The 15,885-nt window shown below is 44.0% G+C and overlaps 1 protein-coding gene across 1 annotated transcript in view; it reads right to left on the bottom strand.

Moving 5' to 3' along the window:
• Positions 1-15,885, bottom strand: part of LOC141301482 (uncharacterized) — a 64,175-nt gene extending 48,290 nt beyond the window's left edge. Inside the window, exons 1-3 of the mRNA XM_073831682.1 lie at positions 15,748-15,885; positions 15,072-15,121; positions 1,613-1,942 (exon numbers count right to left, since the gene is read on the bottom strand). Of these exons, the coding sequence (XP_073687783.1) occupies positions 1,613-1,942; positions 15,072-15,121; positions 15,748-15,871 (504 nt within the window). The 5' untranslated portion in view covers positions 15,872-15,885. The remainder of the gene's footprint in view (positions 1-1,612; positions 1,943-15,071; positions 15,122-15,747) is intronic.

Below are 15,885 nucleotides of genomic sequence, written 5' to 3'. Positions count from 1 at the left end.
TCCATCCATCATCTATCATCCAATCATCCAATCATCCAATCATCCATGCATCCATCCATCATCCAATCATCCATCCATCCATCATCCAATTATCTATCCATCCATCATCCAATCATCTATCCATCCATCAGATTAGAATTCATGTTTGTTTGACCTAATTTATTTTATTAGTAATAATAATATTGCATTGTTATTAAGTTCTATCTATCCATCCGTCTCTCTGTCATCCATCCTTCCATCCATCCATCATCTATCATCAAATCATCCATCCATCCATCATCCAATCATCCATCCATCCATCATCCAATCATCTATCCATCCATCTATCATCTATCATCCAATCATCCATCCATCCATCATCTATCATCCAATCATCCATCCATCCATCATCCAATCATCCATCCATCATCCAATCATCTATCCATCCATCATCCAATCCTCTATCCATCCATCCATCATCCAATCATCTATCCATCTATCATCCAATCATCCAATCATCCATCCATCTATCATCCAATCATCTATCCATCCATCCATCCATCCATCATCTATCATCCAATCATCCATCCATCCATCCATCCGTCATCCAATCATCTATCCATCCATCATCTATCCATCATCTATCATCCAATCATTCAATCATCCATCCATCCATCCATCTATCATCCAATCATCCAATCATCTATCCATCCATCTATCATCCAATCATCTATCCATCCATGTATCATCCAATCATCCACTCATCCATCCATCCATCCATCTATCATCCATCTATCATCCATCCATCTATCATCCATCTATCATCCATCCATCCATCCATCCATCTATCATCCAATCATCCATCCATCATCCAATCATCCATCCATCCATCCATCCATCCATCCATCCATCCATCCATCCGTCTATCATCCAATCATCCATCCATCCATCCATCTGTCTATCATCCAATCATCCATCCATCCATCCATCCATCCATCCGTCTATCATCCAATCATCCATCCATCCATCCATCTGTCTATCATCCAATCATCCATCCATCTATCAACCATCCATCCATCATCTAATCATCCATCCATCTATCATCCATCCATCATCCATCCATTTATGATCCAATCATCCAATCATCCATCCATCCATCTATCATCCACCGTCTATCATACAATCATCCATCCATCATCTATCATCCAATCATCTATCATCCAATCATCCATCCATCCATCCATCCATCCTTCCGTCCATCCATCCATCATCCATCCATCCATCCAACCATCCATCCATCCGTCCTTCCATCCATCCATCCATCCATCCATCCATCCGTCCTTCCGTCCATCCATCCATCCATCCATCCATCCATCCGTCCTTCCGTCCGTCCATCCATCCATCCATCCATCCATCATCCATCCATCCATCCATCCATCCATCCGTCCGTCCATCCAGGGTTGAAGGTTTAGGTTGAAATTTAAGTAGTTTTTCTCCTGAAAATCGTTCCCTGGAAAACAGCAGCTTGGACATTCTACTCAACACTTCCTTTTCTGTTCTCCAGAATAAACAAGGGAAAGTCATATTGGTTATGAAAGACATGGTGTGATGAAATGTTCTGATGTTCACTCACCTCATCTGGTTGGGTGACCACCACGGCTGGCATCCCTTCCTCTAGATCATAGTCATAGGTTCTCTGTGTCATGAGATTCTTATCATCTTGCATTAGATCCTCCGGATCAGACCTCTTGTTCTCCAGGATCTGTTCAGGTTCTGGTTCTTGGAGTTTCTCAGTAGGATCCAGCCCCTGACCGTGACTTTGACTGGTTGCGGACTCATCTGTGAAGGCCTGTGCTTGTGTCAGTGTAGGGATCTTGATTTCTGGCTCTAGTCCCTCATGAGTGAGATATGTTAACCCCTCGCAAATGTGCTGCTCTGATCCTACAGTGTGCAATGAAGACTCCTGGAACCAGAGAACAGAACATATGTATAGTATATGTCCATATGCTTAATTTCCATATCATAAATCACTGGCCAACAGGTTACATCATTTTATGAAATAAAATAAATAAAATAACAAGCAAACAATATATTGGAAATATATTTGACTTTTGTATTTAAGCAGATAGATAGCTAGACAGATAGATGACTAGATGACTGTTTAATTTTATTGCATTTTTGTTTTTCTGAGCAAAAAAAAATAAATATCATACATCTTGTCAGGCATATTTACAACAAAAATCAATGTATTACGAATAAAAAGAAAAATTACTTTCACCCTAAATACTAATTAGTTGTAATTCTACATTTTTAAAATTTACCACTATCCTAGGTTTTGCCCATTTGTCAGTAAGATTTTTTTACTCATTTAAAACACAATAAAATTTAATATGCTCCCTTATTCATTTATATAATTTAATATGCACAAGTCAGAATAAGCATTTTGTTTGTATTTTGTACATAAATATTGTTACACCGAATGACAATGTAACATTAATTCAACCAAATTTTGACATGTTATTCTCCAAAAACTAATTTAAAAGTAGACACTTTACTTACATTTAATGTGCTTTCTATGGACATAAAATCCTTTTTGTAAAACATGGACATCTTAATGTCTATGACCCATTTATAAATGGTGATTTTGTTTTATTACCTAGTTATAGTAATAACTATAAGTAGTTGTTGAGGAAGAGGACTATAAAATAAAGTGCTAATGAAAAATTTATGAACTAAATTGCCATAAACCTATGCCTAATTAATGACTAATGAAAAAAATAATAAATAAAACATCTGTACAATCTTGATATATTCAATAAATATATGTTTACCAATATTTACAAACCAACATTTGGTACTAAACTGTCTAGGCTCTCCTGAGGTGATGTAAATATGCAACCCCTGTTACCCATTCTGGCATATTTATTGCTCAAGTCACACCGAACCATCATTAAACAAACATTAGCACACTAACTTCCTCTTATCTTCAGCGTAACTGCATCATGTGGCGTTTTTTGTGCTAATCTAAAACAGGTTGACAAGCACAAATACCCTTTAGCTGAGGAATAACATTTCACTCAACGCCGGCATGATTACTCTTCATTAGGCTGTAATGTGACAGTTTGACAAGTGCAGTGGCTGTTTTAGTCACCTGCTGATGTGCGTACACGGCCCAGTGGAGATGAGACCTCTCTGGAAGTGGCCATTAAGCACAGTTCATCTGTCAGACTTCAGTCCATACTCAACCTCCACTACACTTCATTTGGAAAGAGAAATCCCAGCGGGCTTAGTGTCATTTATAGCAGCGCTCATGTTCATTAAGACCTCAGTGGTGGCCATGTATATTTCAGTGCTACACTTGGTGTCGAGGCTTGTAATGATTTTCTTTTTTAGTAAAAAGTGAGCTGCATTTCTATTCGCATATCCAAAACAAACGCCTCATCCAAACTGTTTTAGCTTTTTTCATATAATGCCAGCAACCAGAAATCAATCAGACTGGCGGTGGAGCTCTCTTCAGTGAGACGTCACATTAAAATATCCCAGCTTTCCACATGTCACAGCTGTTCTTGCCTCCATTTCCACTGGCATGCCATGTCTTTCATTAGACAAGAATGTCTCAGTAAAATGTCCCCCCATTCAAGTTGGTTTAAACAGTCAGCTCCAATGGGTATTCATTACACACGGATTGGTAACTGGCGAGGAATTGTTTCCCTATACATTATGGTCGGATGTGTAATCTAAGCCATTTGCAATTAATTAAGACACACTGTGCATTTGGATGCTTGTACTTTGGGCCTCTCTGGACAAAGGCTGATTCGCTTTGGACAGCAGAAAATGCAAAGCATTTCATGTTTCCGAATACTTGTGCAATGAAGTCATTCCACTGTTAAACTTTACAGGAATCTAATTAAGCTGTTGGGACAACATGCTTTGGTTTGGAGTCTAGCTTAACGAAAAGTAGACTAAACATTCCTTTGAGTGACTTTATTTATGATTCTAGAAGAAAAACAGAATGAATGTTGAAAGGCATGCTTTTGTATATGTAAAATAATCTTCCAGCATTAAATAAACAACAACAATTATACAATACAACAAAACAAAGATAAAAAAAACACAACTAAACAAAACTCTAAATCCAAAACAAACCACAACAACAAAACAAAACAACAATACAAAACCCTGAAATAAACAAAACAACAAGCAAAACAAAACCTAAAACAAAAATTACAAAATTAAATAAAATAAAACAAAGACACTAAACAAAAACAAATAAAACACACAACACCAAAATAAAACTTAAAAACCCAAAACAAAACATATCATAACAACAAAACAAATCTCGAAACAAAACATTAACAAAACCTAAAACAAAACCCAAAACAAAGGCAACAACAAAACAAAACCTAGAAACAAAACAATCAAGCAAAACAAAGCAAAACTACAAACAAAACAATCAAGCAAATAAAAAAATAAAAAATGAAACAACACACCAAGCAAAACACCCCCCCCCCCAAAAAAAAAAACTAAACTTAACAACAACAAAGCAAAAAGCCAAAATAACCCCCCAAAAAAGTCAACAAAAAATAAAAAATAAAATAAAATAAAAGCAAGAAACAAAACAAAACCCAAAAGCAAATAAAACAGATAATAACAACACACAACTTAAAAACTCATGAGAAAACCTTGAAACAAAACAAAACCTAAAAGCAAAACAAGACTTGAAACAAGACTGAAACCACAACAACAAAACCCAAAACAAAAGGCAAAAACAAAATAAAATAAAACCACAAAACAAAATCCCAAAAAATCTAAAAAAGCACAACAACAACAAAACTAAATTCATAAACCGAACACATCAAAACAAAACCCAAGACAAATCAAAAAACAAACAAAACAAAACAACAAAACATATCTCCAAACAAAAGACAATGAAACAAAACAAAACCCAAAAACAAAAAAACAACAAGAAAACATAGCAACAAAACCAAACCTCGAAACAAAACAACAACCAAGCAAAACAAAAGCCAAAAAACAAAACAAAAGCCAAAAAACAAAAGGCAAAACAAAGCAATAACAACATAAAAACAAAACCCAAAACAAAAGGTAACATCAAAACAAAACAAATAAAACACACAACAGCAAAACTAAACATAAAGCCCAAATCAAAACCACAAAAACCCAACACAACACACAAAAAACCCCAAAACAAATCAACAACAAAACAAACCAAACAACTAAACAAAATAACCCCCCGAAACAAAACAAAACTCAAATAAAACACAACAAAACCCAAAACAACAAACTAAACAAACATAATGACAAAACAAAACCCAAAAACAAATAAAACACACAACAAAACAAAACGTACAAACCCAAAACATAACAACAAAACCAATCCTCAAAACAACAACAAAAAAACAACCCCCAGAAACACAACTAAATCTAAATAAAACACACAACAACACACCTAAACCCAAAACAAAACCCCAAAACAACAACAAATATCTGGTAACTTTTTGCACAATGCATGATAGAAGACTGGGAATTACAGAGATGCATCTGCCTAGAAAAGCAGTCCCGTTGCTAAAAGATCAATTTTTTTTTTATTTATTTTTTTTACATTTTCGAATGGAAGAATTAATAACACAAATATTAAAAATTTAAACCTGAATGCCTTGCCCCATAGACTCCCATTGTAGTTATTGACAGTATGTCACAGACATTGTCCACAGAGCTTAATGTCTACTAAGCCCGGAACGATCCTTTAAGCCCAGAACACATTTTAGCTAAAAACAACTTCATTAATGTTCTGTAAAGTTGATTACAACTCCAGACAACAAACACCGAAATCAGACCCGTTGTTATACATCTATGACACAGCTCTGAAAAAATGTGCCACAATGTTCACTCTGCAGCTGCTGTGACACTTTAGCTAATCCACTTCTAGCTTTGGTGTGTCCGTTTCCATCTACTGACATGCGATATCCACAACAGTGTCTGAATACTATGAGGCTCAAAGCCACAGGATCCACCTGGGGTCAAAACACAGCATGGGACAAGACTTCATTGAGCAAGGAGTGGCAAAAGGACACCAAAGAGGAAATGACACGAATTCACAAACAAGAACTACCTTACAGGATAAACGTAAAAAAAAACAAAAAAACTCCAGGGCAAATAGAAACAAGCAGGCCAGGACTGATCTTTGCTAGTAATTAAGCAGAGGAATTCCCTGAAGACAGGAGAAAGGAATTCCATATAAACAAGCAAGATATAAATAACACGATTGAGTGATGTTTGGCTAAAACAAGCACCAATTACTACAGTGTCTACTCATATCACAGCTGTTATCACTTCTTTTTTTAATGTAACTGTAGATATATCATTGTGTAAGGACAAACATTTTTACTGAGTGTAGAAAACACTAAATTTATCCACAATCCTAAAAGGAATATAAGCGAACAAACAGCATATAAATGCAACCAACAGGATCCATCTTTATGAGCAAAGCGACTGCATAATGAAGTCATTTCACCATAAAACTGACTGTGATGCATCAAATCTGAAAGCGTTTTGTGGAAAGAGAACATTCTTCATGCACCATTATTGTCAATCAATGTTCATTTAGTCTTTGGAGTTATTGACTCTTTCTAAATAAAAGTATAATCTTCCGAGACAAACGATTATACATTGTAGAAAGTGAAAATGTACAGTGATTTCCACCTGTTACTTTTGGTCTAACTCAATGTGACCCAAGGTGATTATGTCATAATGTGTTAGTACATAAAGCATTGATTTTTTTTTTTTTTTTTTTTTTTTACAGTATAGAATATTGTCTGTTCACTTTGAGGAAATCTTGGTACTAGAGGTTCAGAAAATCATTATTCTCTACATTTTATATATAATATTTTTGGGGTGAGAGGTTTCAAATGAATAATACGCTAATAAGGATCTCATTTTAGAGGTTTGTCAGCCGTTGAAACTGATTGGGGCTGCTTTTGGCCCAAAACAAAATTTAGACATGGCTTGGGGTGTCAGAAAGAGGGGCTTGCTGTGCTATTCTACAGATCAGTGCATATTTAGCATCCTTCATTAAATGGAAAGCATGATTATTATACTTAAGGGTGAAGTTCACTTCAAGAACTAAAAATTTCAGATAATGTACTCAAATTTAACCTCAAATGCTTGTCTTGTTTAGCTATGTGTGCATTTCAGTTCAAGACAGTTAGGGTAGGTTGAAAAACTTCCATCTCATTTTCTTCTCCAACTGTAAAAATCGTCCTACATTACTTAGTTGGAAGAGACAATCAGATGGGAGTTTTTCGATATACTCTAACTGTCTTGAACCGGAATACACAGAGTTGATGCAGAGCTAAAAACAAGCATTTGAGGTTAAAAAGTATATAAATTGTCAATCGTTTCGCTAGTTAAGACCTTTCTTCCTTGGCTGGGATCATTTAGAGCCCTTGGAAGCTGCATTTAAACTGCAAAACAACGCACCAAAACAAAATCCGGAACAAAACAACAACAAAACAAAACCCGAAACAAAGCAGAACAACAAAACCCAAAACAAAAGGCAACAACAAAACAAAATAAAACCACAAAACAAAACAAAATCCAACAAAGTAGACAACAACAAAACTAAATTTAAAAACCCAAAACAAAACCCCAAAACCCAACACAACACAACCAAACAAAACAACAAAACAAGACCCCAAACTAAAGACAACAATAAAACAAAACAAAATAGAACCACAAAACCCAAAAAAACAGATAAAACACACAACAAAGCAAAACTTAAAAACCCAAAACATAACAAAATCAAACGTAGAAACAAAACAATCAAGCAAAAAATAAATAAAATGAAACAACACAACAACCAAGCAAAACACCCCCCCCCCCCAAAAAAAAACAACAAAACAAAACTCAAAAGCCAAAACAAAACCCCAAATCGAAAGTCTACAAAAAAACAAACAAAACCCAAAAACATATAAAACAGACAACAACAATAAAAAACTTAAAAACCCAAAACAAAAACTCAAAAAACAAAACAAGACCCGAAACAAAACACAACAACAAAACAAAAGGCAACAACAAAACAAAATAAAACCACAAAACAAAATCCAAAAAACACACAACAACAAAGTTCCATTTAAAAACCCAAAACAAAACCCTAAAACCCAACACAACAAAACACACCAAAACAAAACAACACAAAACCCGAAACAAAACACAACAACAAAACGAAACCCAAAACAAAAGGCAACAACAAAACAAAACAAAACAAAATCCAACAAATCAGACAACAAAACGTCTCGGGTTACTATTGTAACCTTAGTTCCCTGAGGGAACGAGACGCCGCGTCATGGAACGCTATGGGGAACGCCATTGGCGGGCCGCACTCTGAACTATGTCTAACAACCAATGAAATGACGGGGGTGACGTCGACCAGGAAGTATAAAGCACGTGCGTTTGAAGCCGGCGGCAGCTCTTTTAGGAATGAAGCGAGCGCCGCAGGGGCGGGAATTATGGTCCGAGACGCGGCGTCTCGTTCCCTCAGGGAACTAAGGTTACAATAGTAACCCGAGACGTTCCCTTCCGGGAACTCAAGCCGCGTCATGGAACGCTATGGGGAACGAGACTACCAACGCCCCCATAATTTCCGAGCCCTGCGAGTGTCTGCTCAACCAGGGTGGAAAAAGAGAGAGCCCTTGTCTAGCATTCCGCGGACAAGAAGGCCCTGTAGTCCTCGGCCCTCAGGCACACGAGGAATGGTAGTCTTCCTCTGTCTGGTCGCCAGCCAGAACGAGAGGTACTCCGCGGCCCTCAGGCACACGCAGAGTCTTAGTCCTTTGTCTGGGAGTTAGCCAGAACAAGAGGGACCGAATGACCACTGTCTAGCACTCGGCGGACAGATGGTGTGGGGAGTCCTCGGTCCGCAGACCCACGAGGACGGTGAGCTCGACCTCAAGGCTCCTCGGCCCTCGGGCACACGAGGAGAAGGTGATCCTTTGTCTGGGGGTTCAGCCAGAACAAGAGGGACCCAAGGCTCGGCCTGGAGCTCCGCCAGGACGCGAGGGAATAAGCCATTGTCTAGCATTACGTGGACAAGAGGGCACTGCAATCCCCGGCCCTCGGGCTCACGGGGAAGACAGTAGGGGCCTCAGCCTGGTAGCCAGCCAGTGCATGAGGCACTCCTCGGCCTTATTTGAAGGCAGACGAGGAGTCCTAGTCCTTGGTCTGGGGAAAGCCAGAAACCAGAGGGACCGAAATACACTCGGTCTGATAGCATCCTGCGTCAGAACACGAGGAGAATTAAGCCATTGTCTAGCATTCCGCGGACAAGAGGGCTGTACAGTTCTCGGCCCTCAGGCACACGAGAACCGTGACCTCTGCCTGGTTCGCCAGCCAGTGCGAGAGGCACCCCTCGGCCCTCGGGCTCACGAGGAGTCTTAGTCCTTTGTCTGGGAGTACTGCCAGGACAAGAGGGACCGAAAGAGCTTTTGTCTAGCTTGCACGGACAAAAGGGGTAGAGTTTGCAGATCTCTTAAGTGGCGAAAACGACTTCTCTTCTTTCCGCAGAAAGAATGCGCCTTGAGAAGTCTCCTCCTGGCTAGGGAGGTGGCTGACCCTCTAGGCCTAGCGCACTAGGCCGAGAGTACAGCCGAGCCTGGAGCGGCTCTGAGGTCAAGCTCGTAATACCTAACGAATGTTAGGGGCGTGGACCAACCCGCAGCATTGCAGATGTCTTGTATTGGGACACCTGCCGTCAGAGCCCTCGAGGCCGACAGACCTCGAGTAGAGTGAGCCTTGAGTCCCATCGGGGATGGGAGACCAGAGGACTCGTACGCTGTAGATATGGCATCGATGATCCATCTACTGATAGTGGGCTTTGAGGCCGGGCCCCCTCTCTTTGGGGGGCCGTAACAGACAAACAATTGCTCTGTTCTACGCCACGTGGCAGCTCTGTGGACGTATGCATCTAAGGCTCTGACTGGGCACATGCAATTGAACTTCCTGTGGTTCGGCTCCGCGAACGGAGGAGGATAAAACGCCTGCAGTGTTACTGGCTGCGGTGCTAGGGAGGGGACCTTCGGGACGTACCCGACCCTGGGATAAAGAAAGGCCTTGGCCATCCCTGGGGCAAACTCTAAATGAGACGGGGCCACTGAAAGGGCATGCAGGTCGCCTACTCTCTTGAGAGAGGTGAGTGCTAACAGGAGCGCCGTCTTAATTGTGAGGGCGCGGTCCGTAGACTCCTCTATGGGCTCGAATGGAGGCTTGCAGAGAGCTTCTAGCACCACAGCGAGGTCCCACGTGGGGACCCTGGGTGTCACTCGAGGCCTCAGCCTGAGCGCACCGCGGAGGAACCGTATGACCAAGGGCTCTCTACCTACTGAGAGGCCACCTAAAGGGGCGTGGTAGGCACTTATGGCCGCCACGTATACCTTTAGTGTGGAGTGAGCTAGCCCTGCGGATAGGCGAGACTGTAGGAACTCCAGAACTGTACCAACCGGGCAGTTGACTGGGTCCAGGTGGCGCTCGCGGCACCATCTCGCAAATAAGTTCCACTTAAGGCCATACAGTTTCCTCGTAGAGGGAGCTCTGGATTGGAGAAGGGTCTCAACAACCTCGGTTGAGAGACCCGCTCCTATGAGTTGTGCCCCCTCAGGGGCCACACCCATAACCTCCACTTCTCTGGGTGGGGGTGGCATATTGCGCCCCCAGCCTGAGACAGGAGGTCCCTCCTGACGGGAATCTCCCACGGAGAGCCGTCTAGGAGAGATACCAGGTCCGAGAACCATACTCGTGCCGGCCAGTACGGGGCTACTAGTAGCAGCCGCACTTGAAACTGACGGACCCGTTCCAGAACTCCCGGGAGCAGAGCGATCGGGGGAAAGGCGTACAGACGCAGCCTCGGCCACGTCTGTGCCATGGCATCCAGCCCCAGTGGAGCTGGAGGAACTAGAGAGTACCAGAGGGGACAGTGCGATGTCTCCTGAGTCGCAAACAGGTCCACCTGTGCCTGGCCAAACACTCTCCAGATCTGCTTCACCACCTCTGGATGAAGCATCCATTCCCCGGGCCTCAGCCCCTGCCTCGACAGGACGTCTGCTCCCACATTCAGATGTCCAGGAATATGGACTGCTCTCAGGGAGAGGAATTTCTATTGAGACCAAAGGAGTATCCGGTACGCCAGCTTGTATAAGGGGCGTGAGCGGAGTCCTCCTTGGTGGTTTATGTAGTAAACCACCGCAGTGCTGTCTGTACGGACCAGCACGTGTTTGTTTCTTAGGTCTGGGAGAAACCTCTTTAAGGCCAGGAATACTGCCAGCATCTCTAAGCGGTTTATGTGCCACGAGAGATGGTGGGCGCTCCATAGGCCTTGGGCTGAGCGGCCACGCATGACCGCCCCCCAACCGGTAAGGGAAGCGTCGGTCGCTAGCGAGATGCGGCGACCAGGCACTCCCAGAACCGGTGCCTGAGAGAGGAACCAGGGTTTCCTCCACATGGCCAAGGCACGTAGGCAACGCCGCGTGACCTTGATCTTGCGGAGTGGGTTTCCCCTCGGGGAGAACCCCCTGGTCCTGAGCCACCACTGCAGTGGTCTCATGTGCAGCAGTCCAAAAGGTATCACGTTGGAAGCGGCTGCCATAAGACCTAACAGTACTTGAAACTGTTTGACAGTGAGTGACTGGCCTAGCTTTACTGCATTCACTGCGGTCAGTATGGAATCGACTCGTGCAGGAGACATGCGTGCCTGCATGGAGATCGAATCCCACACTACGCCTAAGTAAGTGGTCCTCTGTAGTGGAGAAAGCACACTCTTCTTGGCGTTGAGTCTCAACCCCAACTCTTTCATGTGAGCAAGAACAGCACCTCGATGCTGAACCGCTAACTGTTAGTTGAGTATGCGGATGCCCTGGAGTCACAGCGGAGCCAGCGCAGCATCCACACACTTCGTGAAAGTGCGGGGTGAGAGAGCTAGGCCGAAAGGAAGCACTCTGTCTTGGTAAGCCTTGCCCCTGAAAGCGAACCTGAGATACTTCCTGTGCTGAAGAACCAGAAAGTTCACTAAGGGTACCAGCCTCTCGAGACTGGTGTCTGGATTTACTTGAGGAACTAACTCGGAGTCCTGTAACAGCGAACTGGCAGGAAGCGCCGGAATTAGCTCCTCGGAAAACCCCCGCGGGGGTTGCGAACTCTCCAGGGCCGCTACGTTTCCGGGCGGACCAGCTAGAGGATGCTCGCGGGAGATAGCCGCGCCCTGTAACACTGGCAGGGTTAGCTGACTCATCTCCTGAGGGCCACGAAGGGGTCTGAAACCCGCACCTGGAGGTACGGTGCAAACCCCCTCGAGAGGGGCTGCCCTCAACGGCCCTGAACCACAACCGTCAGGGCCGCTTAGCCGAGGACTTCCTTGACTGGAGGACGACCCTCAGGTCAGGCCTCTTCGTCTTGGAAGCCCCCGACTTAGAGCGTTGCTTTCCGGGTCCCCTAGGCTGGGCCGGGGGAGCACGGGCGGCAACGCTCTGCTTTTGTGCCTCTCTATGGGAGCTCGTACACGGCTGAGGCTGCTTCTTAGATGGTGCAGCAGCCTCAGAGGAGAACACGCGGCGAGGAAGGAAAGTTCTGAACGCCGCCGCCTGCTTGCGGGCCTCCTGGTGCCTGGCCACAACGGTATCAACCGAAGCACCAAAGAGGCCAGATGGTTGCAGGGGGGCGTCCAGAAGCGTGACCCTGTCCTTCTCTTTTACGTCGGACAGGGTCAGCCAGAGATGCCTCTCCGCGGCCACCAGGGCTGCCATAGACCGCCCAACAGCACGGGCGGCCTCCTTGGTGGCGCGGAGAGCGAGATCTGCAGTTTTTTGCATCTCTGTAACGCTAACTTCCTCGCCGCTGCTGAACTCCTTCAGCAGGTCAGCCTGGTAGGCTTGCAGGATGCCCATGGTGTGAAGGCAAGACCCTGCTTGACCTGCTGCCGTGTATGCCTTACCCATCAGGCCAGATGTGACTTTAAGGGGCCTGGTGGGCAAGGACGGAGCCTTCAAGGACGACGCCGAGCCGGGTGACAGATAGCCCGCAAGCGTCTGTTCAACCCGTGGCATCGTCCTATAGCCATTCTCCTCTGCCCCCCCCACATTTCCATAATTTTCAGCGGGGGAGAAAAGACGGGAGGAGTATGGCTTTTCCCACGATCTCGCTAGCTCTTGGTGGAGATCGGGGAAGAAGGGAAGGCTCCGTTTTGGAGGTGCTGACTTTGTCCGCAGGAAGCGATCATCTAATCGGCTTCGCTGCGGCTCATGTGATTGCTGTTGTTCTGCGGGCCATGTGATGTGTAATTTGGCTACCGCATTAGTCAGCACCTCTACGAGCTCCTCATAGTGAGGCGAGCGTGATGGCGGTTGTGGTTCCTCTGTAACACTTTCAATGTCAACCTCCTCAGAGGAAGACAAGAGGAACTCGGGGACCTCCTCCCGGGGGGAAGAAACCGCAGCGCGGGCTTCCACATCCAGGAGGAGATCGCTCGATCCGCTGAGTGAGGGCGGAGATAGGGGATCACCCGTCTCCATACCCTCCAGCAGATCGAGCTGCGAGCCCCACGAGTGCAGCCGCCGCTCCGCCTCGGCGGAAGCGGGGCCAGACCCACGGGGCACGCTAGTGAAAGCCCCCTCCTCGAAGAGGGCTTTCCGGGAGCGAAGCAGACGCACCGGCAGGCGTTCACAGTGCTCACAGCCAGCCTTTTCGAGGGCTGACTGTGCATGCTCCGCTCCCAAGCAGACCACGCATAGACTGTGTGTATCCCCACCAACAATGAAGCGTTGGCAGGGAGGGACACACTGTCTATGCGGCCGCTTAACCACCATCAAACTCTTTTTACTTTTAGGTTGTAAAGATGCCATTCTACTCAAATAAAAGTGTGTCAAACTGGACACAAAAACAGCAGAAATGGCAAGACAGACACAGACACAGAGCGCTCTCGCTGAATGACAAAAGCTGCCGCCGGCTTCAAACGCACGTGCTTTATACTTCCTGGTCGGTGACGTCACCGCGCCTGTGACGTCACCCCCGTCATTTCATTGGTTGTTAGACATAGTTCAGAGTGCGGCCCGCCAATGGCGTTCCCCATAGCGTTCCATGACGCGGCTCGAGTTCCCGGAAGGGAACTAAATTTACAAACTCAAAACAAAACCAAACTAAACCCAAAACAAAGCAGCAACCACACAAAACAAAACAACAAAGCCCCCCAAACTAAAGACAACAATAAAACAAAACAAAATAGAACCACGAAACAAAACAAATCCCAAAAACAAATAAAACACATTAAACAGCACAACAACCAAGCAACCCCCTGATGGTATTTGATTTTTTACATTCAGAATATTTTCTATATTATATTACTGTAGAAATGTTACAAATTTCTGTGCTAGGATTTGAACTTCAGTTTAACAGTTTTGAAAACAGTATGTAAACATCTGTGAATTGGCTTGTTTAGTACATAATGTTTTGGTGGTGTTTGTGTCGAAGTGATAAAAGAATTAATGTAATTTGTAATTTGTTGTCAATGAATGCATTTTGTGCCAAATCTATGATAACTGATCCACAGTTTAGCCCACATAGACTGATGCTGTGCTCGCTGTGTGAGGAGATTTGAAAAAGTGACATAAATATTGAGAAATGTGTCCTAGCGACTGTAAAAATAAACTGTAAACTGCATTTTGGAAGTTCAAACTCGAGGGCACCACAGAACAGGGGCGCCGCTAAGGGGGGGAAAGTTAGGACAATTCTAAGGGCCCACGCCCTTTAGGAGACCCCAGAGATCTGCTTTGGTGTGGTGGGGGGGCCCAACCTCATATTTTGTCATAGGGCCCAAAATTGTGAGCGGCGCCCCTGCCACAGAAGTCAGTTATATGGAGAGAAATCCTGAAATGTTTTCCTCAAAAAACATAATTTCTTTACGACTGAAGAAAGAAAGGCATGAATTTCTTGGATGACAAGGGGGTGAGAAAATTATCTGTGAATTTTTGTTTTGGAAGTGAACTTCTGCTTTAATAAACTTGTCACTTTTTGTGTCTATTGAGCTTAACAACTACCTTTTCCTTGATTGTAAATGCAGGTCCTTCTTGGTCCATGAAACCAGCATCTAAGATGAAAACACAACTTATCACAATGCTCAAGGTTTCAACGAATAAAACTGCAGAAAATAACTGTATAAAACACACACACACACACACACACACACACACACACACACACACACACACACACACACACACACACACACAAGTATTTTGCAGGTCAACAGGTGTCTCAACAAAATCTGAAGATCTACAATTCCAGTCTAATAACTCTAAGGTAATGCGTTCCAAGCATTATATCAAGTGCTAGCCTAATGCATTACCCTCTTTAAAACTGTAATCTTTGGTTACAATTACTGGGTTAAAGTTTTGATGTATAAATCGAGATCACCTGCTTTATATATAGACTTCAGATACACTTCTCACAGAGAGTTATGCTGCATTAAGCAAGCACTTAAGTCTATTGATAGAGCTTGCAAATGAGATTAGTCACCTCTCTGCGCGTTTAAATTGTTCAAGGAATTCAAGCGATACTTTTATGTTTTGTTAAGAGATAAGAGATGTCTAGATAAATAGTTTATGCCAGCATCTTTAATGTAGGTAATGATCTGGCCTACCTACACGCTTCCCGCGCTTAGGTGCTCGCATATAAAGAGCGGTTTCAGGTATATGTGGGCACCTGCTCCTTTACCTGTTCCAGCAGGCTGTGTGTCGGGCCGCTCGTGTGTAGTAGTGTGAATATCATGTGTTCCTCCATCTGCAGTCGAGAGGTCGTAATATTCCCGGTCTGCTCCATCGTGATTCGCGGAAGTCATGTTAATAGTGCAGG

This window comes from Garra rufa, chromosome 25, assembly GCF_049309525.1.
Source record: "Garra rufa chromosome 25, GarRuf1.0, whole genome shotgun sequence".
Taxonomy (NCBI): Eukaryota; Metazoa; Chordata; class Actinopteri; order Cypriniformes; family Cyprinidae; genus Garra; species Garra rufa.
Note: the sequence above shows the minus strand (reverse complement) of the source record. Positions and strands in the feature narration are given on the sequence as shown.